Source organism: Hetaerina americana, unplaced genomic scaffold, assembly GCF_022747635.1.
Source record: "Hetaerina americana unplaced genomic scaffold, ioHetAmer1.1.p SCAF_1, whole genome shotgun sequence".
NCBI classification, from domain to species: Eukaryota; Metazoa; Arthropoda; class Insecta; order Odonata; family Calopterygidae; genus Hetaerina; species Hetaerina americana.
Window position 1 is genome coordinate 64,655,769 of NW_027286069.1, and position 27,347 is coordinate 64,683,115.

Consider the following 27,347-nt stretch of genomic DNA (forward strand, 5'->3'; position numbering starts at 1 on the left):
TTTGATTGGGTTTGAATGCAGTAATGTAAAAAGAAAATTCCAACTATTTTACTTTTTGAATTTAATATGAAATAGGTTTAATACAGTGAGTAATACCTTACAATGAGAAATGGAATTTTTTTAATAGATGTGAACATCCGCATTAGTTTCTCTTCCTTGTGAAACGTCCTCAAGACTGAGGTAATCTGGATAGCTGCCAAGTGAATTCATTTGTTGGATTAAGGCATGGAATGTGGACATGCATTTGCTACCACCTTTCTCCTGGACAGAAACCTGATCCATTTGGGGGCTGTGCTTTGATTCCCCTCTGGACTAGGCGACATCGATGTTCTTCTAACCTTGCTGCTACTTCGTCAATGTCATAGTTATCTAAATTATTCCCAGTTGAAAGATGGCTGGACCATGTCTTCTTGCTGAACGCTTCTGGCGAAGACCAAAGCTTTTCTGCAGCTGCACAAGCCCTTGGCCACACTCTTGGTTCCAGGTTAGTCCAGTCTACTACCTCTCCCCACATACATACCTCACCACCAAGGACTAACTCTTTCTGCTCAGGCGTACCTGGGAAGTTTTCTGGATCACAGTCATAAAATTTTTTCCAGTCTCCACCAGAGCTTAGGGCATCCAGATACCAGCATGAGGATAGGAGGACTGAGTAACCTTTTGCAGTTATCTGAAAGAAGTTATATTTATCAGTGAATTTTAACTCTATTTATTATAAAAAGGATAATTAGCTACTTGTTCAACATTACTTGTAGCTAAGCAGCAGAGTGTAGGTCTAGAATTCAAGCATTCACACTGGACTAGTAATTAGAGTGATTTACTATCTGGAAAACTGAGAGAAGACTATTTTCAGTTTTATTGAATTCCATGACCAATCTTGCCAGTTTTTATCAGAGACCTATTAACATTTAAAAATGTAGCTGTGATTGGTCAATATGAACAGTGTAGGGGTTACACATTCATTGCATGTACATTGCCATGAAAAAAGTAAAATCACATGATGTTTATGCTATTGGCAGGATTTTCTTTTGCCATTTGATACGATTTGGTATGTATTGTGATTTCTTTATAATGCTTGCTGATTGCATTTAAATATTTTTCATTCAATAAAATGGAATCGAAACTCAAAGGCAGAGCCAAAGAGAAAATCACGGAAAAGATTAAGTGTAGCCTATCAGTCAGTCCTAAGCAATGTAAAAATCTTTTAGTTGACATTACATATATGAAATCTAAGTTAACCATTTTGGGTGATATATGCTTTACTTTGCTGCATTAGCAATTTGCATTGGAACTCTTAAGCCACGAATTGCTTCCATTGAATAATAATTATTCATGTGTTTCAAGGAATCTAGTCAAATTTTGTTCTCCATGGCTTTTTGATTGACTAATACAGGTATGGGAATGCCACCTTACCTGAGACATTTCATTCTGAGATCCTCTAGGAATCCAAACTTGGACCACAGTTTCGGGTGGAATTCTTACACCATTATCAAAAACTTCCTGCCAAACAATATTGCTGACATTCAAAGTTTTAACCATATCCACCAGTTTTTGGATATAGTACTCCTCCAATCCAGCATAATCACCAGTCAAATTATTGGCTGCCATGAATTCATTGATATCTGGATTGCTTTTCCTGGAATAAGTCTTCTTATTAGGCTCAGAATTAATATTTATCAATAGCTGACAAAGCATCCATTGGAATAGATCTCATCTATTGTATTGAAGTACAAATATACCAATAATGTTTGAATTAAATTAAATGAAAACACATTTTAAAATAATAAGACTGAAGTTTCATAATTTGCATTTATCAAATGAGATATTTAATGTTTTGATTCATTTAGTGTTGAGTTGAGATTCATATACAATGGAGTGAAATGTTTAGTAAAAGCCACTTCATCACCATATTTATTTAAAATGAATTTTTTCATTGGTTCCAAGAATGCTGTAGTTTTAATGCTGGTACATTGAAGTTCAAGGAATTCTTAGTGAACCATACTGCAAAAATATACCTGAAATCATTTTTGTGTTTTGTATGCCTCATTACAGAGACATTCGTTAAGTGCCCTTTTATACAGGACACGGCAAAATAACTTCCCTTTTTAAAGGGGTTTTTCTTTATAAAAAAGGAAGTTATGTTACTGCACCCTGTATATTTTATGAATACTCAATCCTTATTCCACAATGAGCATTAAAATGTTAATGATCATAATGTTTCAAGGTTTATACAAGGGTAGGCTGATAAGTAATGCGCACATGCTTGTAGAGCAAAACAAATAGCAAGATCGGTGAAAAAGTTCATTTAAGTACAATTCTTAAGTTTCAAAATCATACGTTTAATTTTCAACATAGTCAATGTTAAGGCTAACTCATTTCTCCGAACGTGGAACAAGTTTTTCATTCCGTCCCTGATAAACTCTTCCAACTTTCCTCGAATCCAGGACTTGACAGATGCCTTCACCTCATCGTCCGAGGTGTAGTGATTACCCTTGAGGTGTCTCATGAGTTGAGGAAAAAAATAAAAATCGCAAGGCGCAATATCGGGGATATTAGGAGGGTGTGGAATCGGTTTGAATTTCAGGTTTTGCAGAGCCTATCCAATTTTGTGCAAGGTGTGTGGACGAGCGTTGTCATGTTGCAAGATTATTGACGCCAGGCTGCCTTTAACACGATAAACTCGATGTCGGAGGTGTTTTAGAGTCTGTATATGTTGAGAAGAATTTACCATTGCCCCTCACTCCAGAAAATTGGTCACATTAACTCGGTGAGCATCCCAAAACACAGTCAAAAGAAGTTTCATCAACAATTATGGCTTTTCCAGGCTCGCAACCATAAAATTTTACTACCCATCAATTTACAGTATACCTATCAACATCATCGTCACCATGAACAGCCTGTAAATGGCGATGAATCTCTGTGGGAGACACTTATTCAGTAGTTAAAAATTAGACAACAGCACACTGTTTAACTTGCATTGACATAGCACTAGATAATGCCTTCAAAATGCACTGGATGAATGAAAGGACCTCAAACCTGATCATGCATGTTGAGAGGGAATGTTACTTCCACATGGTACCAGGAGTGCTTCTGAAGGTCATTTTGTTTGTGGTCTACAAGCATCTGTGCATTAGTTTTCAGCCTACCCTTGTAATATTCAAATAACCTTGGTATTGGCATAATAATACCTTCAAAATCTTTTGGATTAAAAAAGAATTAAGTTACTCTAAAATAAATGTGAATGAGTAAGTATTTTTTTTTAGGTTTTAGAAAATTTAAGATCTTTCAATTCTTACCAGCATTCAAAACTGACTTCATCTCCTCCCAAATGAATGTATTGATCTGGAAATAATTGTCTGACTTCATCAAAAAATTTCATGAGAAACTCATAGTTTTCTGATTTGCTAGGATCAATTGGCCCATAGCTTCCATCAGGAGTTAGTCCTCTTCGATAATTTCCACCATAGCATGGTGTCAGTAACCCTTCGATTCCAAGACCCCATGACCTTGTATGACCTTAAACAAAACATAATATGCAATGGTATTATTCATATGTGACAAAATAAAAATAGACTATAACTCTATGGCAATTTGTATTTGATCTTGAATATGATTACTTAATTTTTGTATTAACTTTTCCTGCTGTCCTAAAATATTTGTACAGATGCCTATCTCCATAGAATAAAATATCAGTCTTCAACTCCCGTTGCCAAACAAATTGCTTTCAATCCATCCTTCCTGCTTCCTTTGGATTTCTCCCAACAACCCTCTCTTCTCTCCCACCATGCCACTTCTTCATTGGTTTTGCTTTCCATCCATTTCACCTTTTCCGTCCTTCTCTACACCCATGTTTCAAAAGCCTCCAATCTATGTCCATCATTTTGCTTCAAAGACAATATTACTGCACTGCATAAAACCATCCTCCATATCAAAGTCCTCCCAAATTTTTTCATAATATCCACACTTAAAATTCCTGTCAAGAACTCTCTCCTCCTTGGGGAAGCTTTATAGCCTGGTAATGGTAATCTTATTTTTATTCCCCTACTATTTTGACCATCATGGTCCAAAATACTTCAAAGATACATGAACTATTCCACCTGCTTTAGTTTTTCCTCCTATTTTAATGTTTAACTTAGCCTTCCTCCTTCTTGAAAACCTCTTAATCGTGGTTTTGTTTAAATAAATCTTCACACCATACCTATCAAACTGGTAAAAGTATTATAATGTTCTCAGCGGTTACTTTAACCCTTAGACTGACTGGATAACTAATGCTTGATCATCTGCAAACATAACTGATTTTTTATGTTCCTCACTCACATTCATTCAAATCACCAGTAATTCCCATGCCTCTTTTACCATTTCCTCCTTATATATGTGGAGAATAGTGTACATTATTGAAGAAAATGTTTTATCAATACTTTGCATGATTTTCAAAATGAAGCTTGCTTTATATATCTGGAATTAAACATGAACTGGGAAGGGAGAGAGGCTAGGTAATAAGAGAATGGCATTGAAGAATTATGAATAGTATTTCAGGAGTTCCCTTCCAATTAAATGAATTTAAAGGAGGAATTGTACTTTCCACGGAATTTTAATTTTTTTAGTAAAAATGTTGTAAGTTTCTTGGAAACAGCTTTATCAATTGCAAGATATTGAACTTTCTTTATCTCAATTACAATATAAAAGTGATCCACAAAGTGTACCTTAACATTAAGTCCTACAACGTAAATTACATTAAAAATTGAATTTCATGTGATCTGGTATGCTTATCTCAAATATCAAAATAGAGAAAAATTACGAAAAACTATAGTTTTGATATCTTCATGTAAAATAAATGCAGACTCATGTGAGCAACAGATAAATAAGTGGTCCTTCCTGTACCGGCAGTGGGAACCATTTGTTTTCCCCTGGCACTTGAAACTGAAATGGAAAAATATTAAATGCTTCCATCACAGCAGAATCACATACCTGGAGTGTCAAACTCTGGAATGACTCTTATCCCTCTCAGTCTTGCATGCTCAATGATCTTGAACATATCTTCTCGAGTATATATGTGAGTAAGTGGATTGTATGCTCCTTTATTGCTGAAAATATACAATTCCAGTTTATGTTTAATTTCCCTAAGTTTTTCAATGCAATTAAAAAATCTTTATTTAAAATAAGTGTAATAATTAATAAATGCATGATTTATTTTAAAGATGGATTAATGTTAGAAAGCCCTTTCTGAGATAGTGCATACATACAGGTATATACTTTACACTTTCGAGCTTCACTTCGTGGAATTGTTTGCATAGATAGTGCATACAAATTAATTTATTAGATCTTTATTCTAATTCAGTATTTTTTATTTCTCTATGATGGCGGCACAATTCAAGTTGTAGACACTCTGGAGTTTAATTAAAAACTTATTATTATTCTATGATACTTTTATTTTAAAGGAAGTCCCAAGGAGACAAGGCCATTCAGAATTGTCTTAATCCTGGGATGGTAGTAATAATATGCATTTACATAACCAAATACTTCTGGGTATTGAATCAGGCAATTTGAGAGGTACCTAATATTATGTTATTTGATGAATTCATAATTGAAATATATGTACCCTGTATGATTACAATTTGTATTTTGACTGCATAAACAATAATTTGGGCAATAACCCTCTGTCACAAAGCCTTAGTTTTTGCATTATACCCTTCCCAAAAATTCATATTTTTTTGTGTTTAAAATTTAAGTTATTTTTTATATGGGTAGTAAGCAACTGAAGAAAGGTGATTCCACCCATGAGTAGGAAAAAATCCTCATAACAAGTTATGTATTACAAAATTAAAATGTATTTCTGTTGCTTTAACCCACACCAATGTTGTATTCTGCCCTTTTAGATTTACAGAAAATCACCAAGGATGATGTACATAAAAGCAAGAAATCTCTTTGCGAGAATGTGATGTGTCTACTGGATTATGGAATGACTTCTTCACAAGGTACATCTTTTATTATTTATTTAACTTGATACCTGATTAATTCAGCAAATGCATTTATCTTAGCATACAATTAATTTTTGAAGTCAAATGAAAGGAAAACAGGAAATATACTGCCCAAAAGTTTTAACTGAACTGTGTAGCACATTCCTTCCATTTGAACCCATAATTTTTCTCATCTTCCGCCCTCTTATTCTGGGGAGAGAAAGGAAGAGAATATGCATTGTTAAGGGGGTAAAGGGGAAGAGTTTAGAAAGAACAGAATATCAGCAGGATTTAAAACAACTTGAATGAAATGGATGTTATAAAAATACATGATGCTGTGTGATAATTTTGGGAATTGCCCAAATTGTATCCTCGAATGTTTGACTACCTTTGGTGATCATGCATGTCTTGCTGTCATATAATTAAAAATGAAGTCAAGAATAAAAGTCTAATGTAAATGCCATCGTAGCCTTTCAACCTTATCTATGATAAAGGTGGTACACACATATTGAGGGTCTATGGCTCCAAGAACAGATTGTGCAATTTATCTCCTGTTCTTTTGTGTAATAAAAATTTAAGGAATTGAGTCAAATATCTAACCTAGTGTTCCACTAATTTTGGAGGATAGTGCATTGGTGAGGAGTCCTGATTCATCAAGTGAACCAAATTTTTATATGTAGGAGGTTTTGTGACTACTAGCAAACCATATAAATTCAAAACTAATCAAGTTGCTTACACAAACAGGTTAATCTTCATTTTGGCAATCCCTTAGAGTAGTCTGAAATAATCTAATTATAATGCCTTTCATGCTGACAAATATCTAATGATAGGTGTGCATTAATTCCCTTACCTAAAACTCAGTTTGTTCTTTATAGTTTGTTTTAATAAATTTCAGTAATGTATGTGATTACTGCACATGAAGCACCATTTCCATTCTCTTGTGAATGTATATGCTCTCCCTTGCTCTGGTGAATATTTATGATTTTGCCATAAGCTCCTTAGAAAAGTAATAATTTAGTGGAGAGAATGGCCTTTCCAGTTTTGAAGTTTACATTCAGGTCGATATAAATATTTTTAGAAACTGTTAAATCAAATGATATTGTTTAATAATTAAATGTGTCACTCAGTTGATAAAATACTAACACTATACCTAAGGGTATGCAGTACTACATTTTAGAAGCACCTTTATTAAGTAATCTACTTTTTAATGCAAAGTGACTTGTATTATTTTATAAATAATCTACTGGTTAACGTAGGGTTTGGATGGGCACAACTACCAAATTATTATCTTGCCTCTCCCGACAAAACACAACCCAAAACCCTACTCTATAACAAGCCCTTCTTCACCTCTGAATACTTCCTTCCTCCCTTCATTCCATCCAACATACCTACCCTATTTCTGCCCCTTCCTCATTTTCCTAACATTCTCTCCTTTATCACAGTCTTCAACATCCCATTACCAATCAATATGCTTAGCATCTATTTCTTGTCTCCTTGGGATTTCTCTCAGCAATCCCCTCCCCGAGGTATGTAACATATATAGCACCTCCTTATTTGTTTTCCTTTCTGTCGACTTAACCTTCTCTACCTTCTATACAACCATATTTCAAAAGCCTCCAATCTATGCACATCATCTTGATTGAATGACCATGTTTCTGTTCTGTACAAAACCACAATACATATAAAAGTTTTTGCGAGCTTCTTCTTAAAATCCTTACTCAATTTTCCTGTTGTCAATTCCCTCCTCCTTGTGAAAGTTTTGGGCCAAACACAATCCTCCTTATGTCCCTTCTACTTTGACTGTTTTGGTCCAAAACACTTCCGAGATACTTAACTATATCACCTGCTCTACTTTCTCCCTCTTATTTTAACATTTAACTTAACCTTTCTCTTTCTGGAAAGCCAAATAACCTTTTTTCTATTTATATTTATTCTCATTCCATATCTATTGCACTGAATATCCATTTCACTCAGCTTGCCATTCCTTGGCTGACAGAGTTTGAGAGGACACCTCGATAGCTTAACTGGCTAAAGCACTTGGCGGGTTTGAATCCCGGTCAAGGCGAATGATTTTTACTCTCTGAAATTGTTCAATTGTAATGCACACTTAGCGCATGATTCTGTTAAAAGTTACTGTTGTGGCATCTCTCGCAGTTTCTTGGAATTTGACAAACTAAAGCTTGATCATTTGTGAACCTAAATGATTTTATGTATTCCCTGCCAACTTTTATTCCTATCTCCAGTTCTTTCCATGTTTCTTTAATCATTTCCTCCACATATACGTTGAACAGCACCAGTGATAATGGGCAATCCTGCCATACACCTCTTCCTAACACTGCCCATCCGGACTCTACGTTCTCTACTTGCACCTGAGCAGTCTTAGATATGTACAGGTTGCGGATTAGCCTCCTATCCCTCCAATCTTTCCCTATTTTCTGCAATATACTCATTAGTTTTTCCCAATTCACTCTATCAAATGCCTTTTCGAAATCCAAAAAGCAGGAATATGCATCCTGATTGTATTCTGTATTCCTTATTTTTATAAAGAATATAAAATAAATGTGTGCACCAGAAATATTAAATGGATAACCCAGGGGGTTGACTAATATTCCTGTGTTTAATTTAGGGGAATATAATTAATATATCGAAAACCACAATTTAACCCCAGGAGATCTTAGGTAAGTTAGGCCAGAACTATGCTCTTTTTGGATTTTTAAGGGCCAAATAAGTAAAATATGGTTATCCCAGGTCTATGTTATGTTTGCATTTTTCTGAATGTGGTTGAGATACAAATATCTGTAACATCTATCATGTATGTGTTTTATGAGTAAGAAAGGAAGTTTTATGTGTAATGCCCAATGGACAACCTTCAGAAGGAAATAATTTAAATGTATATCATCTTAAAAAATGCCCTCTTTCAAATTATCAGTTAAGTGATCTCTTGGCCTAATTTTAAAGTAGGATTGATCTAGGAGCATCTCTTGAAATCGGTCACCAACTAGGGATTCATCAAATAAAAGATATAGAAAGTTAGAATACAGAGTACTTGAAAATGTGTAACTGTATAAAAAGAAGATTAAAATAATGGCTGAGATATTAAAAAGGTATGTAAAAACATTCATTAATGGAAGATATGAAAATGAAAGCCACTCACTAGTTAAAATATCCCAACTGTCATTAAATAGTTAGGTTCTCCAAGGTTCCCAGGAATTTAAAAAAATATAATGTAAATTATTTTTCCAATATACTTCAACTTTAAACTTGGAAAAGTCATGGTTCCCCAAGATACGAGACGGTCTTGACATGAGCTACTGCTCCATTACTTCAGGGCAAGTTCATCATTTCTCAGCATTGACACTGGAAATTACACCAACTAAATAAAATTTTACTGCATAAGTTATAATCACTGTAATTATCCATGCTCTAAGCAGGGTACGGCAGCCTGCAGCTAATTTATTTTGTTAACCACAGTAATTGGGCAGGACATATGTACAAAAGCAATACAAGTATTCCACTGCACTGATTCTTATGTATTCCTATGCATCCACCCTCTTCAGTAGAACACTCACATTCACCAATCCATAGATACACCGATCAGATAATCAGTCTTTCATTCAGGAACTGTGATATCATACCTGAGTTCAGGAAATGCAGCACTTTGGTAAGGGAAGGATTGATCATCAACAATATGCCAGTGAAAAACGTTAAGCTTTGATGCCTCCATTGCATTAAGCGTGCGAAGAATATATTGAACTGGCAGGTAGTGACGAGATGTATCCAAAAGTAATCCTCTGTGTTTATATCGTGGTGAATCTTGTGTTTCTGACACCTTCACAACAAGCTGTTGGGATGGAATAATGGAATTGCATTAGATGGAGTCCCCAGACAGAGAAGATTCATATTAATATTATCAACGTATACTTGAAAATTTTTTTAATTTATGTGATCTTTTTAACCTTGAGAAGCATACGTAACCATGGAATTCTATGGATAGCAGAAGTCAATTATTTGCTAGTATTTTAGTGGATGGCATAGGGAGAGGTGGCAATGGTGTCACATGCATCATTCCCTCTGATCCCCATCACTTTTTCTTCTTTTTGAAGCAACACTATCATCGTAAAATACAAAAAAAATTTAATGACCCGTACAGTAAGTGAACTCCCATAAGCTAACCCTAAAATAAGTGTTGCAGTCCCATTCTTGGACAATTAAAATTGTCAAGTGGTTTGACTCTGGGTTATCAAAGGACAAAGTGTTTATTAGGACCTCAGAAGCATAATGAGCACCATCTGGATTCTCTATGGATGCTATAAAATCTTAGAAGCACACCACTTAATATTCACCACTGTGAACTGCATTGGCAGAAAAATCTGTGAAACCAGTAGTAGGCATTATTTGTACAAAAAGTTAGCACAAAAAAACTGATGAAGTGACACAAGTAGAAAGGTTTCAAAAAATTTTGCAGCTGGTCACATGAGATTTGGGAAGGGTCAAAGTTTTCCTGTAAAGGATCATACGGTTAATGGATACTCTCACGGAAATAAAATCATCAAAATTATGTTTCTGGCTTATATTGCAGTTAAGAGTGCAGGTTATACCTAAATTATCCATGACATCATCTGATACACGAGGGTTATACTTTCAATATTTAGTGACCTTGGTTATCATATAGTATACTCCGGGACTATGATGGATTGAATTGTGAAGAATGATATTGAGATTTTCAGGGGTCTTTAGACTTAAAAACCATGTTAGCTGCTTGTCATATTTCAGTTTTGTGGAGAGCTACCATCACCATTCATGATTGAAATTTTATGAGCAGGTTGGGAGGGAGGGGGAGGGGGCAAGGTACAGCTTAGGTACCCAAGAATGTTTTGCACAGCTGGAGAGTATGGTGTATAATTTTGGTTCTTGAAACAGTATGAGAAATTAGAATGAAATACCAATTTCTTCGCATTGAGCATCCGTGTACTATTTAATGCTGCATGTAAATAACGCAACCTTAAACACAAAACATTGGAAATTAGTCCAATGCAAAAAATGTAATATATGTATACCTGTTTATACTGTGTCAATTGGTCAATTATTCTAGTGCCCCTCTCCCACGTGCACTCCCTTAAAAAAAATTATCACGAGAGCCAAAAAAAATTGGTCACTTCCAAAATAATTTTCCATTTTGACATCCCTCCAAGCATTTTTTCAGAAAATTTTCCTTACTGCAGGAAAAATATATAGGCAATAATTTTTATTGATTTTCAGTATACTTTCTGTACACTTGGAGTACTTACTGCTGCCCCATCAGGAGATAAAACCACTGTTTGAATAAATGTTTCCAGACCCTGTAGAATACCCCAGACAGATTTTGATGATAGCCATGAACCTTCTTTAGCAATGTGAAGGTCATCTGTAAATTAAAAATAATAATAACATTGATGAATAACACTGGGCAGTAAGCTTGACAAAAATTGTATTTATTTGTATTCATGAAATCTTGTCAGATTAAATTGAATGTTGATTAAATTTTCATATATTCAAAACAAACTATATATAATGGAAAATAATTTCAGCATATAGTTCTGTGGTGCTTTATTGTTTTGAAAACAATTGGTAATATGTGTTCAGTTGAGAAAATTTTTGAGCATTATAGTGGTCATGTTGAACATTTATCATTATGGTTGATTTTTCCATTAATTCATTGATGTTTATTTAATGGTCGATGGGGAATAGATATGAAACAACCTCTTCAAAATGAATTTCCTCAATAGTCTAATTTCATGTCACAGCTATCAATGTTTTTTAAAAATAAATAAAATTTTCATTTTTGAGAATATTATTCGGAAATATTGTTACATTCATTAGATTCAGCGTATGCATATTAATTTCATTGAAAGTAGCCTTTTTCATTCAAATCCTTGCTTATACCATTCAATTCATTATAATTGTGGTTTTACTCTTGAAAAGAGACTCATTTTTGCTTCATTCTTGGAAGATTTTTTATCTAAATTTATATTATTCAGAAACACCATTTATTTTTTAGAAATAGAGCCATTATGTCATGAATTAAAACAGACATATTTGAGGATGTAATTTCACGCTCACCTCAGACAAACATCCCTAGGACAGTTTTTCAGATTTGATGAAATTTGTACAAATTTTTTGACAGTGATTTTTTAATTCCTAGCACATAATTTTAGAGTTAAAATCCTACCAAGATCTGTACTTACAGCTTTCCTCCATTGCGGCATGAGGCATATCCTCACATGGAGTTGACAATTCCACTTTAAGAGAATCCAAATATCCCAAAAAGTTGATATCCTTTCGCCATGATTTGTTCCGACTTGTTCTAATCCGTCGCCTGCTAGCCGTCAGCATCACCCCATAATATCGAGTGAATGCTGCTTGGAGGAGGTCACAGTCATGACCATTTATCTGTTCAGAAAGGAAAATTTATTATGACATCACCCCTTGCATGAGACTGAGAGGATTCGAGCTGCAGTACAGACAGTATTCTTTGTTTTTAAATGGTACAAAGTATATGTACCCTCTATGTAGAGCTTTATCCTTGAATTATATTATAGCAGAGGCATGGAGGGAAGTAAAGTCTGACTCTATGTTCATCACCACAAACTGCTGATTTTTTATAATAATAATAATGGGGGCGGGTTGTCTTGGCTACATTTGGAGGATGGCTATATTATATATTTAAACTTATCATTTTAATGCAGAATACAAAGGATTTAATTGAGAAAATGTTTAAACTGGAAACCAACCCAAAGAAATTTTCTTCCTAACCGAGAAGGATTAATGTCTTCATCTTTAGTCCTGCACTCCACCATATCCTTTCTGAAGTCATCAACCCCAACCTCTCAATCTCCCTGTATCTCATTTGCCATCTGAACCTCTCACCAAACCCTTCCTCCCTCAAAAGTTACACAATATATCCTTCCCATTATCGTTCCATTACTTTTGTAAATGCAATGTATATGGCTTTATGTGATGCAAACCTATGGGTTTTTAATTTCATGCCATACTACTGTAGTGCCTTTGCTGAGGGGCTTGCTGTACAACTCATAGATTGACTACAGGAAATACTATCTAATACAATTGTTTATAATTAGGTTTTTTATGCTGAAAACTCTGACCTTTGACAAATCTTAAAAAGTAATATAAAATAATTGACTCCTTAGCATACTTTTGTTTGCAAAAACTCTTTATGCTGTAATAATGTACAGGAAGAAATGCAAAAGAATATGAATTTTAGTCAAGAAACATGGAAACTATTAATAAATGAAAAAGAAACACTTTGTTCCAATCCACCACTTTATTACAGGTACGACTAGTTTCGACGCTACGGCGTCATCCTTAGGTTTTACACCATCCACTCCTCTTCCATGTAATTTTCGGTAAATCTTTAAAAAAATTGCCGAATTTTTTGTGTAATATCTCGAGAAGACGACGCCCTATGGCAAACAAGCTAGGATGTAGGTACATTCTTTATGATTTTTAACAAAAACAAGTTACTGCGGCATTTTTAACAGGAAAATCGTAGTATGTATATTTTCGAATCCGAAGGTTTGCCTCATTTTATACTTGCACAATTTCCTATTCAACTTTAATTTCTGGGTTTGAAGAGCATAAGCGGTAGAACAAGTGAAACAATTTAAATCACCGAAAATATAGGAGGGGGTCGGGAAGGCATGTATTTCCCAGAATCCGGCGAAAATGCTCTCATCCAGGCGTGTCTGTTTTTGTTTTTATGCGGAAATATATCACGGAGAAATTCGTTCGAGCACCGACTTAAAATACCTTGGTCAGGTCCAGGGACTTCTAATCCTGAAAACTTGGTATTTTGGAAGATGTGCTTAAATGATGGGGTGTTAGGTGGGGAGGCGTGGGACTTAATGCGCGACCACCCTCATGCAGTGAGTTCTGGGTATTATAACGCTAGCGTTGAGCTGCGGGAGCGGATATATTTGGGTCAAGGTCGTGCCCACTCGCCACCAACATGGGGTCAAAGTTGAGCATTCTTGCCAATTAAATTCCTTACGAAGCAGCAAGTCCCGGCAAGTGTGAAAAGGCAACAGCATGGACATCCTTAGAGCAAAACAAACTCTGAGAAAGTATTATACTCTCATTTTTTTAAAGTTCTATACTCTTTATCATGGAATCCTCCCACCCCATGGAGCCATAAATTATGATTCGTAATCTGAGAGGAGCTGAAAAATTTGTGAAAACTTGCTATGGTCCCTAAAATTTATCCGATAGATTCTTCCACCACTTCCTGTGTCAATTTTGTCCATCAGCATTTCTTCACACCCTTCCCATGTCCTCCGCTCGCTTCTGCGGGTCAATATCATGTGTTATCACTGGGTCAAATGACCTTGAAGGCAATCTGCGACATATTTCCAAGTACACGACACATCTTGTACTAAAATCGACGTTTGGAAGAGTGACTGCTTTTAATAATATGCATGTTGCCGGAAGAAAGGGAGGTAATAGATATACGGAATCGAAGTAGGCTTTCTTGCAGTACCGTGTTAAGTGACGCTCTGTACTGTAGCAGTAAAGAGTCGTGTCAGTCAAAAACTTAACTTAATCGGTAGACCACAATTGGTGATAGAGAATGGGGATAAAGCCTAAAAAAATAAAAAGCCTTCTTAATCTAATCTCCCTGATCTATGATAATTATCGTATATTTCCTCTAAATAATCCTGCCATTTTGTTGGTACCTCGTCTTTGAGTAATACTTTGCTTGTTGAATCTCTAACCGTGTTAACGGAATTTGCTGGTTAACATCTCGACAGTTCTTTCACCTCCTTGTGCAGCGCGCTCATTTCGTCCTGTTCCTGTAAACTACAGTAGGGGATCGGGATGGTGCTTTGTGGAGGGCACTTCGAATGAGTTCGCCGTCCGTCGGATGGGACGTTGAGCTGCGGACCCTTTGGCGCCTCTCCTTAAGAGTAGGCTAATGCCGAAGCCGGGTTTCTCTTCACCCTTCTCCCTGCCATCCCTAATGGCGCAAATGACGTCCGCTGTCGGTCGCCTCTCCTAAAACTACCACTACTCTGGAAACTATGGCGTCCTCTTGTTATTAATATTCAAAGAAACTTAACTTTCTCTGTAATTAGCATGGCCAGTTACATCTTAAGACGCATGTTGAAATCTTCGCATTATTGAAAGAAATATCACGTGGTTGTTTAATCATTTACCGTTTACCAAACCCGTTCGTATCTCTTTGCTCGGTGAGACTCGTTCCAGGCGTTATCGCACTTTCTGCAGATAAACTCTGCAGGCGGTGCTGGTATCATTCTGCTTGAAACTCGTTAATTGCCTCGCGTGGGAAGGCTCATTTCTGGCGATATTACACTGCCAGCGGAGAAAAGTTCAGCTGTTCGTAACAGGCCACAATTTAGTTACTATTAACGAAAATACTCCTATACCTAACGTAGTCTCTCTTAGGGTAGGTTTTTGATGGTTCATCACCTGACCCACTACTGTACACGTTCTCACTAATTAACATGACACCAATTATCGTCAAGTGACTCATCATCCACAAACACGTTAATGGAATCGCACATATTCCCTTTCCTAATTGTTTTTTTAATCTAAATTCCCTGGACTATGATAATTATCATATTATATGTAATCTACCGTTTAAGGTAGGTTTTGAATGGACACAAGCTACCAAACAATTCTCTTGTCTCTTCCAGCAAATCACAACCCACCATCCTACACCACAATAAGCCCCATCAAATCTCCGTACACTTCCTTCCTCCCTTCATTCTGCCCAACGTCCCAATCCAATTGCTGCCCCTTCCTCGTTTTCCTAACATTCTCACCTCTATCACGGTCGTCAACATCCCATTACGAATCAATTTGCTTTGCATACATTTTTCCTGCCTCCTCATTATTTCTCCCAACTATCCCCTCTCCTCGCCCACCAAACCTAGCGCTTCCTCATTTCTTTTCCTTTCGGTCCATTTCAGCTTCTCCATCCTTCTCCACACCCACATTTCAAAAGCCTCCAATCTATGCATATCATCTTGATTCGGTGGCCATGATTTTGTGCTGTACAAAACCACACTACATATCAAAGTATTGGCGATCTTCTTCTTAAAATACTTACTCAATATCCCGCTCATTAATTTTTTCCTCCTTATGAAACCCATCCGGACTCTCCATCCCCCATTCGCACCAGAGCAGTCTAAGACATGAGGTGTGGGTTAGCCTCCTATCTTTCCAATCTACTCTAATTTTCTGCAATGTACTTAATTAGTTTTTCTCAATTCATTCTATCAAACGCCTTTACGGAATCTACAAAGCAGGCAAATACGTCCTAATTCTATTCTATATTCCTATCTATTATAGACCTCATTACTTCAATGGCATCACGTGTGCCTCTCCCCTTCTGGAACCCAAACTGATCATCCCTTAAGTGATCGTTTGCCCCGATCTCTATTCTCTTTTTGATGATCCTAAGATTCCCTTTAGCTGCGTGGGATATCAAACTTATTGTCCCGTAGTCCTCACATGATATAGCCTTTACCTTTTTCGGAAAAGGAAATAACACTGATCTCACGAAGTCTTCCGGCCAGATTCCTTCCTCGTGAATACTCCAGAAAAACTCTTCCTCCTACATTTTCCTATACCTTTACAAGTTAGTAGTTGCGCAGGAATGTTGTCGACCCCCACGGCCTCATATGATTTTATCTCCCTTAATGCCCTTTCTATCTCATCGTCGAGTATGCCTGGACCTAAGCTATCTTCCTCTACGTCATGTTCCTTTTCTATGTCTAACTTTGTTGGTCTAAGTTCTGTACTATACAGTTCTTCTATACTATAGTATATTCCTTCCATCTCTCTTGGATCTTTCCTGTGTCAACGATAATCTTATGCGCCTTATCTCTAACTGCTAGCATAGATCTTCCCGTCTTACTTCCCGACAAAGATTTAATCTTGCTGTAGAGCGCACCAATTTCGCCCTTCCTCTGCAAACTTTCCATATTCTAGCACTGCATCTTCCACCACGCTTCTTCTGCTCTATTTTTACCGGTCTTTACCAGCCAGAATTCATCATGCTATTCCTATATCTGTACCTAGCCATAATACAATCTAACTGATACCTTTCTGAGTCTCTTGGCATATTCCGTGTGTAACTACGTTTTTGTGGTGTCCAAACCAAGTGTTGGTGATGATTAAGCTCTGTCTCCTCCAGAACTCAATTACTTTCTATTTGCTGTCACTCCTTGTTCCTGAACCGTCATCCCCCACCTCATCGCCATTCTTCCTTCACCTATCGTCGCATTCCAATCTCCTATCACTATTAAATGTTTCCCTGCAGGAATACACGCGATTATATCTTCTAACTGATCGCATATCCTATCGGCTTCTTCCTCTTCATGGTTGCTCGGTGGCATGTATACTTGAACAATGACCAAGTTCGTCGGTTCTGTTTTTATCTCTACTAGTAATACTCGATCCGTCACTTGTTCTATGTTGACTACGCCTTTTCTTACGTCTTTACGATATTGATATCATGGCAATCCCTCGTTGGCTCTCGTTCCCGCCGCTGTGTGTTATTCTATAACTATCACTTCAGTAATCCCCGCTTTCCTTCCATCTCACCTCGCATAAACCTAAAATATCTATATTTCCTCTTTCCAGCTCTACCTTAATATTCTCTAATTTACCTGTTCTCAACGTTGTCCTAAAATTCCACGTTCCTATTCTAACTAGTTCGGTCTTCTTCTTCTGCATCTTCTGTCCTACGGCTGTCGGTTTTGTTTTGCAAGGTTTTCGTGAGATGACTACCGCGGAAGCCTTGCCTCTCCCGATACCGGGTATCACACACGGTCAATTGAGCTGAGTGCCGTAGTTGCCAGGATTGATATTCTCTACACTTTCCGTCACGAAAGTCTTTGGAATAGTAGTTGAGGTGTTTTCCCGTTGCCTTTCTCAGTATTGTTTTTAACGTGACACCATCACTTAATGGCCGCCTCACCGGGGTCAGACGCCTTTGCAGCCGCCTCACTGAGAAACAGACGCTGTGCGAACTACGTCTGGCTCTTATCCTTCGACATATCTAGAATGAGCGATCCTACCAGGAGCAATTATTATTTCTCCCGCCGGCACAACCCTATGAGTCATCGGAACTAAGAATCCCTTCCACCAAAGGTTGTCATCCATGGGATTATCATATATTTCCTCTTAATATTCCTTCCAACTTGTTAGTGCCTCGTCTTTGATTAATAATTTGTCTTGTGAATTTCTAATTGTGTTAACGGAATTTCCTTGTTTATATTCTGACAGCTCTTTAACCTATCTGTATAGCGTGCCTATTTCGTCCTGCCCCTGTAAACTATGGCCTCTTGCGGTCGTTTATATTCAAAGAAACTTAACTTTCTCTGTAATTAGCATGACAAATGATTACAGCGAGACGCATGCTGAAATCGTCAGTCTTTGACGAGACGCATGCTTAGTGAGACACATGCTGAAAAGTTACTCTCGTTTTATGTGCTGAATGTTGCATGTCATCTGAATGCTGACATATTCATGGTTTCCAACAAGTTCAGTTGGGCTTCTAATCCGTTGACTTCTTTTAATCTTCACTGCACTAACTGTGAACCTACCAGACTCACTACTTGTCTGGACAACATCATTACCAGTTTCAGTGAATGAACCGTACAAGGTAAAAACCACTGACCCTATGTTCTGTGACTCCGTCGACGTTCCCTATTACTCACCGTGAAGAGTTTTCTCCATAGTACATTCGTAATAATTACGTCTAACGTGTCGCATACTGTGTCAACTTCAACCCTCTCTCTTCTTCCTACGATCACTTGTTGGCATATACACACGTGTCACCATTAAATTGACCGGGTTTTCATTTAGTTGTACTAATAATATTCTGTCATTCACATGATCCTCGTTCACAACCCTTCTCCCCAGTTTTCTATTTATTACTGTTCCAATCCCATTGTAACTCTCTGCACCTCCGCTATACATTATTCTCACTCCGCTATAACTCTCGCTCCAATAATCCCTGTTATTTTTCCTTCTCCCCTCGCATAGGCCCAAGTAGTCTAAATTTATTTTCTCTCTTCTTGATATTTTTCAACTTTCCTGTTTTCAGCATCATCCTAACTTTCCAACTCCTATTTTTAGGGTGGCATTCCTCTTCCGACTTTTATTCTACAATCCGTTGCGTTGTAAATGCATTTCGTGACGACTGCGGAGGCCGTTTTTTCCTCCTGCATTTGGAAATAGGCACCAAAAACACTACTTATTTTGAATAGTCGAATCCTGGTGTTGAATCATCCCGCCACTCTTTCTAGAGGAGGCTTTCAGGGTATCATGTTGTACATAGAGTTAATGGAGGCAGTACGTAGGTGAATTCCGTAGAGGATGCTATCCGTATGACCCAAAGCATCTAAGCCTCCTATGCAAAATTATATACTGCAGGTCATCATCATTCAGGATTGTGGAGACTGATTAGATGTGGGAGCCTGATCTTGCAAGTTGCATGCGAGGGGAAAAATATCTCATGAAAACCGCAGGATAAAGCGCAGGCTCTGCTGAAATTTCGTAAATTATTTCTTAATCTGTGGATACGTCCAATGACTCCTTCCTTTAAATGAAAAAACTGCGTTCCTCTCCCGCAATTGGATAGCAATATGCCCGTAGGCTAAATCGCCAATGATTAGCATGTACCTCATTATAAGAAATAGCCAATTTTTCCATAATAGATAAGATAAATTTATTCCGTAGATAGAAAAAGCGAAGTAATTTAAAACGTCATTCCAACTTTCGACTTAGCGGTACATGGAAGTTAATAATAAAAGTTAATTTTTACTCGATTGCGTTAGTTTCCCCTTCAACTAACGTCAATTTGAATCTGTTAATTAGTTTTATTAACTTCCCTACGCCCGTTTGACGCCGAGTAATTTTGCTGCTCCAATTCTTTAGCAAAATTAAATTTTTGTATCACAATTAGAGTGGCAGTATTCATGTTGGGTTGATCGTATTTGCACAATATCACCAATGGTAGTCCACTGATGAAGTTAATTTTTGGACTGACACGGCTTTCCACTGCCACAATACTAGGCCGCACTTCACACTGATCTTCGAGAAACCATACTTAAATTTCCCTTACTTTCTGCCACCATTCATGTCTTCCAAGACGACTATCACTTTTTCTCACTTTACCTCGCTTGCCTAACCGTCTCCCTATGACTCTTCCATTTTTGACTTTAACATTCTATAGCCATTTTAACATTACCCGCATTCTTCACTCTTCTTTCATTACTTGAATGGTTCCTATCTAGCCTCTCTGCTGCATCATAATTTTGCGTTTGTTTTCGTTTCCTTCCGTTTTAGTTTCTCCATTATTCTTCATACCCTCGTCTCAAAAGCCTATAATGAACGCTTTTTCTCTTGCCTCTATGACCAAATTTCAACGGCGTACAAATCTGCTATCCAATTCATTTTTCACAATTCCTTCCTTTACAATCTTAAAAAAAGCCCTATTTATCAACTCTCTCTTTGTAAATGCTTTACCAAATGCAATTCTTCTTTTGTCCCCGCTGCTTTCACCATATTTGATTTAAACACTTCCTAGACAAGTTAGCTCTTCTACTTGGTCTAGTTTGTGGCCTCAAACTTTTATGTTTGTTCTTAGCTATGAGAAATGTCAATAATACTATTCCGTCCTTTGGTTTAACATATTTTTTCTTCGACTACAAGTTTCCCGATATCTATTCTTCACTTAAAAAAAATCGCTATTGGTACAATAATATCTACGGGAAAATGAGCCAAATTTTCCGTTGACCAACGCTTTTTCAATAATGGAAATGAGCACAAATAACTTTGCAGAGGAATTTTATTAGTTGCAATGGAAGTTTCCTATTGCCCGCTGAAAATTGTAAGAAGGTAACTTTTTCTTTACGTGCCACTAATGTTTTCTTCAGTAAATATCTGTTACATAATTATCAGACACAACTTTTAGATACAGAAGGAGACACACCGGTACAAATAATTTCACCTTATGAATTAACGTCTTTGTCGGTTTCTACGACTACTTTCCTTGTTAACCAATGCTTTGACTTCGTGTATCTTCTATTTTCAAGTCCTAGCTGTCACGCAGAATACCGGACGAGCATGATTTTCTGTGAAATCTCTCTGCGAAATATACTTAAGCACCATAAATCATCTTTTTTCATTCGGAGGAAGTTAGTGGGATTCGGTAAATTCTGATGTCTTAAAGTTAAATTATATGGCATTGCTGTTTCCTCGTTTGAGAACACGTAAAAGTTGTCAGTCAAAAGCTAAATGAAAAATGACATATTTATTAAAAATATCCTCTGTCTTTAATTGTATTTTATTTATTTTCCATTCATTGGATTCTTAGCCCTTAAGTATAAAATATATTTCCAATAATTCGTCGGTATGAGGAACGAGTATGTTTTTTTATACATAGGTTGGCTCACTTCCTTTATCTGAAATGTATACAAAAGAGAGGAAAGATGAAGACGAATGCCGCAAGAAATAACTTTTAACAGAATGGTCCGTATCGATAATTATGATTTTGTCTTTGATTTCTTCATCCTGAGAATATTAAGCCATCCCCTTTAAAGTTGAATAATACTTGACAAAGCACCATGCCGTAAGCTGGGGACGAACTTTAAGGACAGTGATTGTGTGCGTTGTCCACCAGCTAACAAGACCGACGTTAGGGATGGAAGAAAGCGTGAGAACTTGCGGACATCTTCATATTTAAATGCCATAGTGTGTGTCATAATTATGTGCTCTAATCGTGTCTAACTGCGTACGTATTTGTTTGGAAAATAGTTATATTCATAAATATTTACGACGAAATTTCAACAGGAGTGTTTAGAGCATGTAAAGTACACACTGCAATGGAGGATCAAAGGTGGAAGGGTAACTATGGGGGTCATAACCCCCCACCCCTTGGGTAATTTTTTAGCATTAGCAAATTTCAGAATGAATTTTACTTATACGATGGACTCTTGAATACTCTTGAATATCTACGCCGAGGATAAACTTTTCTCCTGCCGTCAGAATTAATGCGACTAATGTCAAATTTAACAAGATTGTCAACTTTCTTGGTAGGGAAAAGTTCATAAAATTATTGCTTTTCATGTATGAAAATAACTCTCCTTAGAAGTTTTCTAGATCTGGAATTAGCACGCTGTTCGCTCTCTTAACATGCTTTGAGCGTTTTCATTAACTTAAATAGGCGTTGTTATCATTCAACATAGTTGCGTGTGTGGATAGGTTTCAGAATGAAAACAGTACAAGTTTATATTATGAACATATATAGTATATATTTCTTTTGATTCTGTTATTCTCACTTCGAATTGAAGTGATTGTAAAACTCCTTTTCACCTTAATTTGCTTTCTTGTAATTTGCATGGAAAAACTCGATTTTTAAAAATAAACGTTTTGTCACGAAAAGAAATTGCTGTCGCTACTAGGTCAGGTCATGCAGCCATTAATTCATTAATGTTTACGGACATCAGGCTACAATAAAAAATAGCCGTCTGTTAATCCAAAATTGGCGAAATGTCCACAACTATTTCATGATTGTCTAATAAAAAGTTTCATTGACATTTTAAAAAACGATACGCTCGACGTTGAAGCATTAACATCAAAATTACTTGAACTCGTTCTAATTAAAAGATAAATGAAAATGAGATACACGTGTCAAAAAAGTCCATATCGACCACTATCGTTTATTTTATTTGTTACAATTTCAAATCAGGAGAGAAAGACGAATATTTGACGTATCCGTCGGTCGTCCATTCTTTGATCCCAATGATATAATATTGCCTTATCTGTCGAACCTTCCCCGGCGCCATAATTGTCCTTTGATATTCTAAAGATTTATAATGGTCTGTTCTATTAACGATTAGCTAAATCTCAAGATTTATAACTAACGAATTTTTCGAATGCGCTTATTTTCAATTCCAATGTTCACAATATTACTAGATTGACAATGATAATACGTAGTGTGTATGTGAGTTATAGCCTATAGTATAAATGTATAATATTTAGGCGATACGAGGCTCGTATTAAGCGGAGTTCAAACACATTTGCTAAAAAATACGTACGCATTCCAATTTTCCACATTGAATGAAACTTTGACCCACAATGAAACTTTTCTGTGAATACATACTTTTATCTGTGGAAAAATGAATATTTATTTTTCGTAAATTACTGATATTAATTAATTATTATTTTAAATTGAAGAACCAATGATCTCGAGAAATTTCTGTTTTATTCTAATGGTTCTGTTTTACTATTGTTAATGTATTCGGCAAAGGTTCCGTGAAAAGTGTTCTTCACTCCCTCACATTCTTCTTAGGATCCTTTATTTTAGTCTGGGATAAATGGGTTCGAGAAATCAATAATGATAATTGGGAGGCCCCTTACAGGCCTAGACTCTGCCAGAAGAGAAATAACCAGGGTAGCGATCGAGTGGATGGGAATTTCGGTTGAAGGTCTACTCGTATTTCCAAGTGACCAAGGGGCTGTGTGTACTCAAATTCGTCCAAAATACTATATTTTAAGAGGCAATTCGCGATCCAAAAATCTGTCTTGTTTAGCTTTGTCACACCAAACCATTGGGGATCAGAGGAGGAGGTCATCTCCCCTTTCCCTTGGCCTCGCGCTTACCATTCGCTTGGCACTATTCAGGGGCCCTGAATCAGATTTCTTTCTTATCAGATTTTTACTTCTTACATTGCCCATCTTTTTTCCTTCCGAGAGAGGAAATATTACTTGCAATCATTTTGATAAATTTTGTTGGGTAAAGTTTTCTCGGGGCTGAGTGGCATATGCTGAAGCCTTGAAAGAAGGTTGTCGTCAGCGCATTCCTCTCATCGTCGTCTGTGAAGTTCGCGTCCGCATTTCAAAGAATACCCTCAAAGAAACCGCTTGTTGCACTCAACTGCCTGCGTTCCTCGCTGTTCCTAACGGTAAGAGAATTTTACGTAGCGACGCTAAGGACACAAGAAGCGATAATCTTCCTTGGGAGAATCGCCAGCTGGAAATTATGTTTCGGGTCGTTGCTACAGTTCAAATTTATCTCTGATGATAGCAAAAGTGAGAGAGAATTATCTAAGTACGAATCACCAACCCAATTTAGAAAATAAAGAAAATTAGTTCTTCCGCAGGCGTGAAATATTTTTCGGGTTGGGCAACCGAAGTCTCACTATGTGTAACTGGTTGTTTCTTTCTTCAAACGAGTATACGTAATCGTTCACTTGAAGTACTCTACCCATTCTCTGGAGTCATTTCTTGGTCATATTAAATTTTGAAAAGCTAATATTCTCAGCGTTCTCCTCTACCGACAACGTATTTCATTAGGTATGTGAAAGTTTACTGTAAAATATTTTTGAATAAGTGAAACCTTTAAATATAATAAATTGATACTAATATTTTTAAATAATTTTAATTAATCAATTTCATTCGTAAACCCGATGAATTCATTACAAAAATGTAGGGTGGAATATCGGCCACTTTTCAACATGCGATTTTTGTAACTTTGTTATGATTCCTCAATTCTGAAAGACAAAACAGGAAGGGGAGGTGTATTTAAAAGATTCGTGTTTCCATTTTCAGAAAATAAACATGCGTTCTAAACATTTCAAGTGGGAAAATATGTAGCATAACTAAAATTCGATATTTAATTGTCTTACTTTGATGATTTATCCAATCCTTCCTGCAGTTTCTACCACATTTACCGAAGTTCCCCACTCTAAGGATTAACGAGAGAATAAATTGTGACCGTCTAAAGTGTTTCATTGAGCAGTAGGCAAAGTCTCTCCAAGATTTCTCTCCGCCCTTTCTCTCCTTTATTTCCTCTACCTAAATTATCTAATTACAAGGTAATGCATAGTTCACTACGGGGAACCAAAAGGATATCCAGCTAAGAAAACAAAATTATAAATGCTAAAGCAACTTCATAAGATATATTCCCGCGCGTAATTCGTACATATAATATGTCTTGTGTTAAGTAGTTGTTGGTGTGTGAATAATCGCATAATATTTGAGCAAGTTCTACGTTTTACCCATAGACACACTAGATATTACCGATCACTGACGGGGGAGATTCAAGAAATATGCACGGTGTTGTGCGTCGTAAAAGCGGTGTTTATCGTTGGGACTAAGATTAATCTCGTAAATTAATTAATTTTTTCTGATGCAATTACTGCATTTTCTCCTAAGCATTACCGCGTTACTCTATTGAGTAATCTGATCTTCAATGAACATTGTTAATTTTCAATTTCGCACATATTTTGCTTCGATTGATGTGGCCTAAATACTGCTCTGGATGATGTAAAAATATAATTTTCCCCATTGCTAGATCTTGGTAGCGTCTTTAAATGAAGAACATTCATGGTTTGAAAGGGCCCCTTTAGAATCCCAACTCTATGAAAGAACTTGATTTTTCCCCTGAGCATCGTCACCTCCTGTTTCTGGAGAAGGGTGGGGATCGGCTGAAAGATGTCTGATAAACAAGGAAATGGCGAAGACTTACGCAAAGAAAGATATAAGACCGGAGGGTAACAACCTCTCTATTTGACCCCTAAGACACAATCAATTTTTAAAGAATGTTATAGCGAGTGAAGTGGGAGAAAAAGATATTCTGATTTCCAAAATGAAAGCATTTATTCTACGGGACGTCAATAGAAATACGAATTGAGGGTGTAAAACGACTAGAAATAATATAATTATACTTGGGAGACCTAAAAAAAGATAAGCGCGGAAAAAATATAAGGAGATTCCATGCTATTACTAAGAGCGAGCAGAAAGTACTTCCAGCGTAAAACGTTCTGTTATTTGCGATTTGTAAAATGTTTTTATTCAAAATATAATGAATCCATAAAATCAGGAATTGGTGGGGTAAAACTATTTTTAGGCTATATATATATATATATATATATATATATATATATATATATATATATATATATATATATATATATATATATATATTCAATATCGTCCAAAAACGAACGCTATTCAGCTACGGTATATATATATATATATACCGAAGCTGAATAGCGTTCGTTTTTGGAAGATATTGAATAATATTTAGTGAAAAGTATGTACCTTAAAACTGAATGCAGAAGGACGAACGACTAGGTATCCATCCTCTTCAGTCCTCTTAAGTGGCTTTGGCCATATTTGCCCTCTCGTGGGAATAACATTGGGCCCAGGTGCTACACCAATGCCGTCATAGCGCCAACTGCTAACTCCTATCTCGCATGCTACGAAAATGAGCAAGAATGCGAATCGTACGCTAAAACCTTGTACGTTCATGCTGCTTCAGGCCTTCTCTAAATGCTTCGGCAACTGGGCGATAGGAATGAAGAAACTCGTCTTATATCTACCGCTAGTGACGTCAAGTCTTTGACGAGTGTTGACGAGCCTGGCCGCCGTGACTCAGCCAATCAAAACTCTACGCTCCTTATAGCCCGCATGGAACGAAAGTAAAAAGAATGAGAAAGGGGAGATCACCGAGATAGATGAACCTTTTTTAAATGAGGGGACTCCCAGTCTTTCTTTCAAAACAACACAATAATTTCCGGAAATGGTATGGTGAAATCGTACGAGGAAATTGTTTCTACGGTTTCAATTCGTATATGAGGTTATGACAAAACAGAATCCACTGCCCCGCACGTATCAAATGTAATCCAATAGTTTACATCCTTCTTTGCTAGAATTCCGCTCCTGGGAATTGTAATCCTATTGGCGGTAATTATGTAGCCAGACAAAAAATCGAGGCATTTGCTTGGCGAGATAGTCGTAGTTGGAATAAAGTGTGTTTCAAAAACTGGCAGTGAAGTTTTTAACATTTAGAGTATAATTGAATCAAATTTGCTGTCCCCGGCGAAAATTTATGTAATTTGCATAACATATTGAACTGAAATGAAATTATTGACTTTGTAATTCCACACACTTTTGTGTGTGGAATTACAAAGTCAATAATTTCATTTCAATATCATTAAATCATTTTGGAATACATAATATTATTGCTTTAGGTAAAACCGGATTAACTAAAATTATGATCGGTTGTGGTAGCGTCGGAACCCAGGAGTGACTTCCAGGCACACGTTCGGATAGAGAACATGCTTGGGAATGTGGGATGGGTTTACGTTTTACGATTAAAAAACACCCCAAAAGGATACTCATATAAATATCCTAGCATTTCTTTTGTGGACACCTTGTTTTTAAAAAATCGCTCTCGAAGATCGATGCGATCGATTTTTGTCAAATTTAAGATCTTTTTCTCTTAAGGCTGCGAACGTATGTGCCGTGGAGTGAGAAAGAACACGATTTCATTCATTCTTTTACATTTCCTGG

General features: G+C 36.7%; 1 protein-coding gene across 1 annotated transcript; it reads right to left on the reverse strand.

Annotated features, from left to right (window-relative positions):
• Positions 1 to 59: 59 nt before the first annotated feature.
• LOC139692561 (beta-hexosaminidase subunit alpha-like) lies at positions 60 to 26,335 on the reverse strand. The gene is made up of 8 exons (XM_071590805.1): positions 26,094 to 26,335; positions 12,182 to 12,386; positions 11,246 to 11,361; positions 9,593 to 9,798; positions 4,969 to 5,084; positions 3,297 to 3,516; positions 1,414 to 1,636; positions 60 to 670 (listed from the first exon to the last, which is right to left on the reverse strand). Exons 1-8 carry the CDS (start codon positions 26,301 to 26,303, stop codon positions 248 to 250), a joined length of 1,719 nt encoding a protein of 572 aa, XP_071446906.1. The 5' UTR covers positions 26,304 to 26,335; the 3' UTR covers positions 60 to 247.
• Positions 26,336 to 27,347: the final 1,012 nt, after the last annotated feature.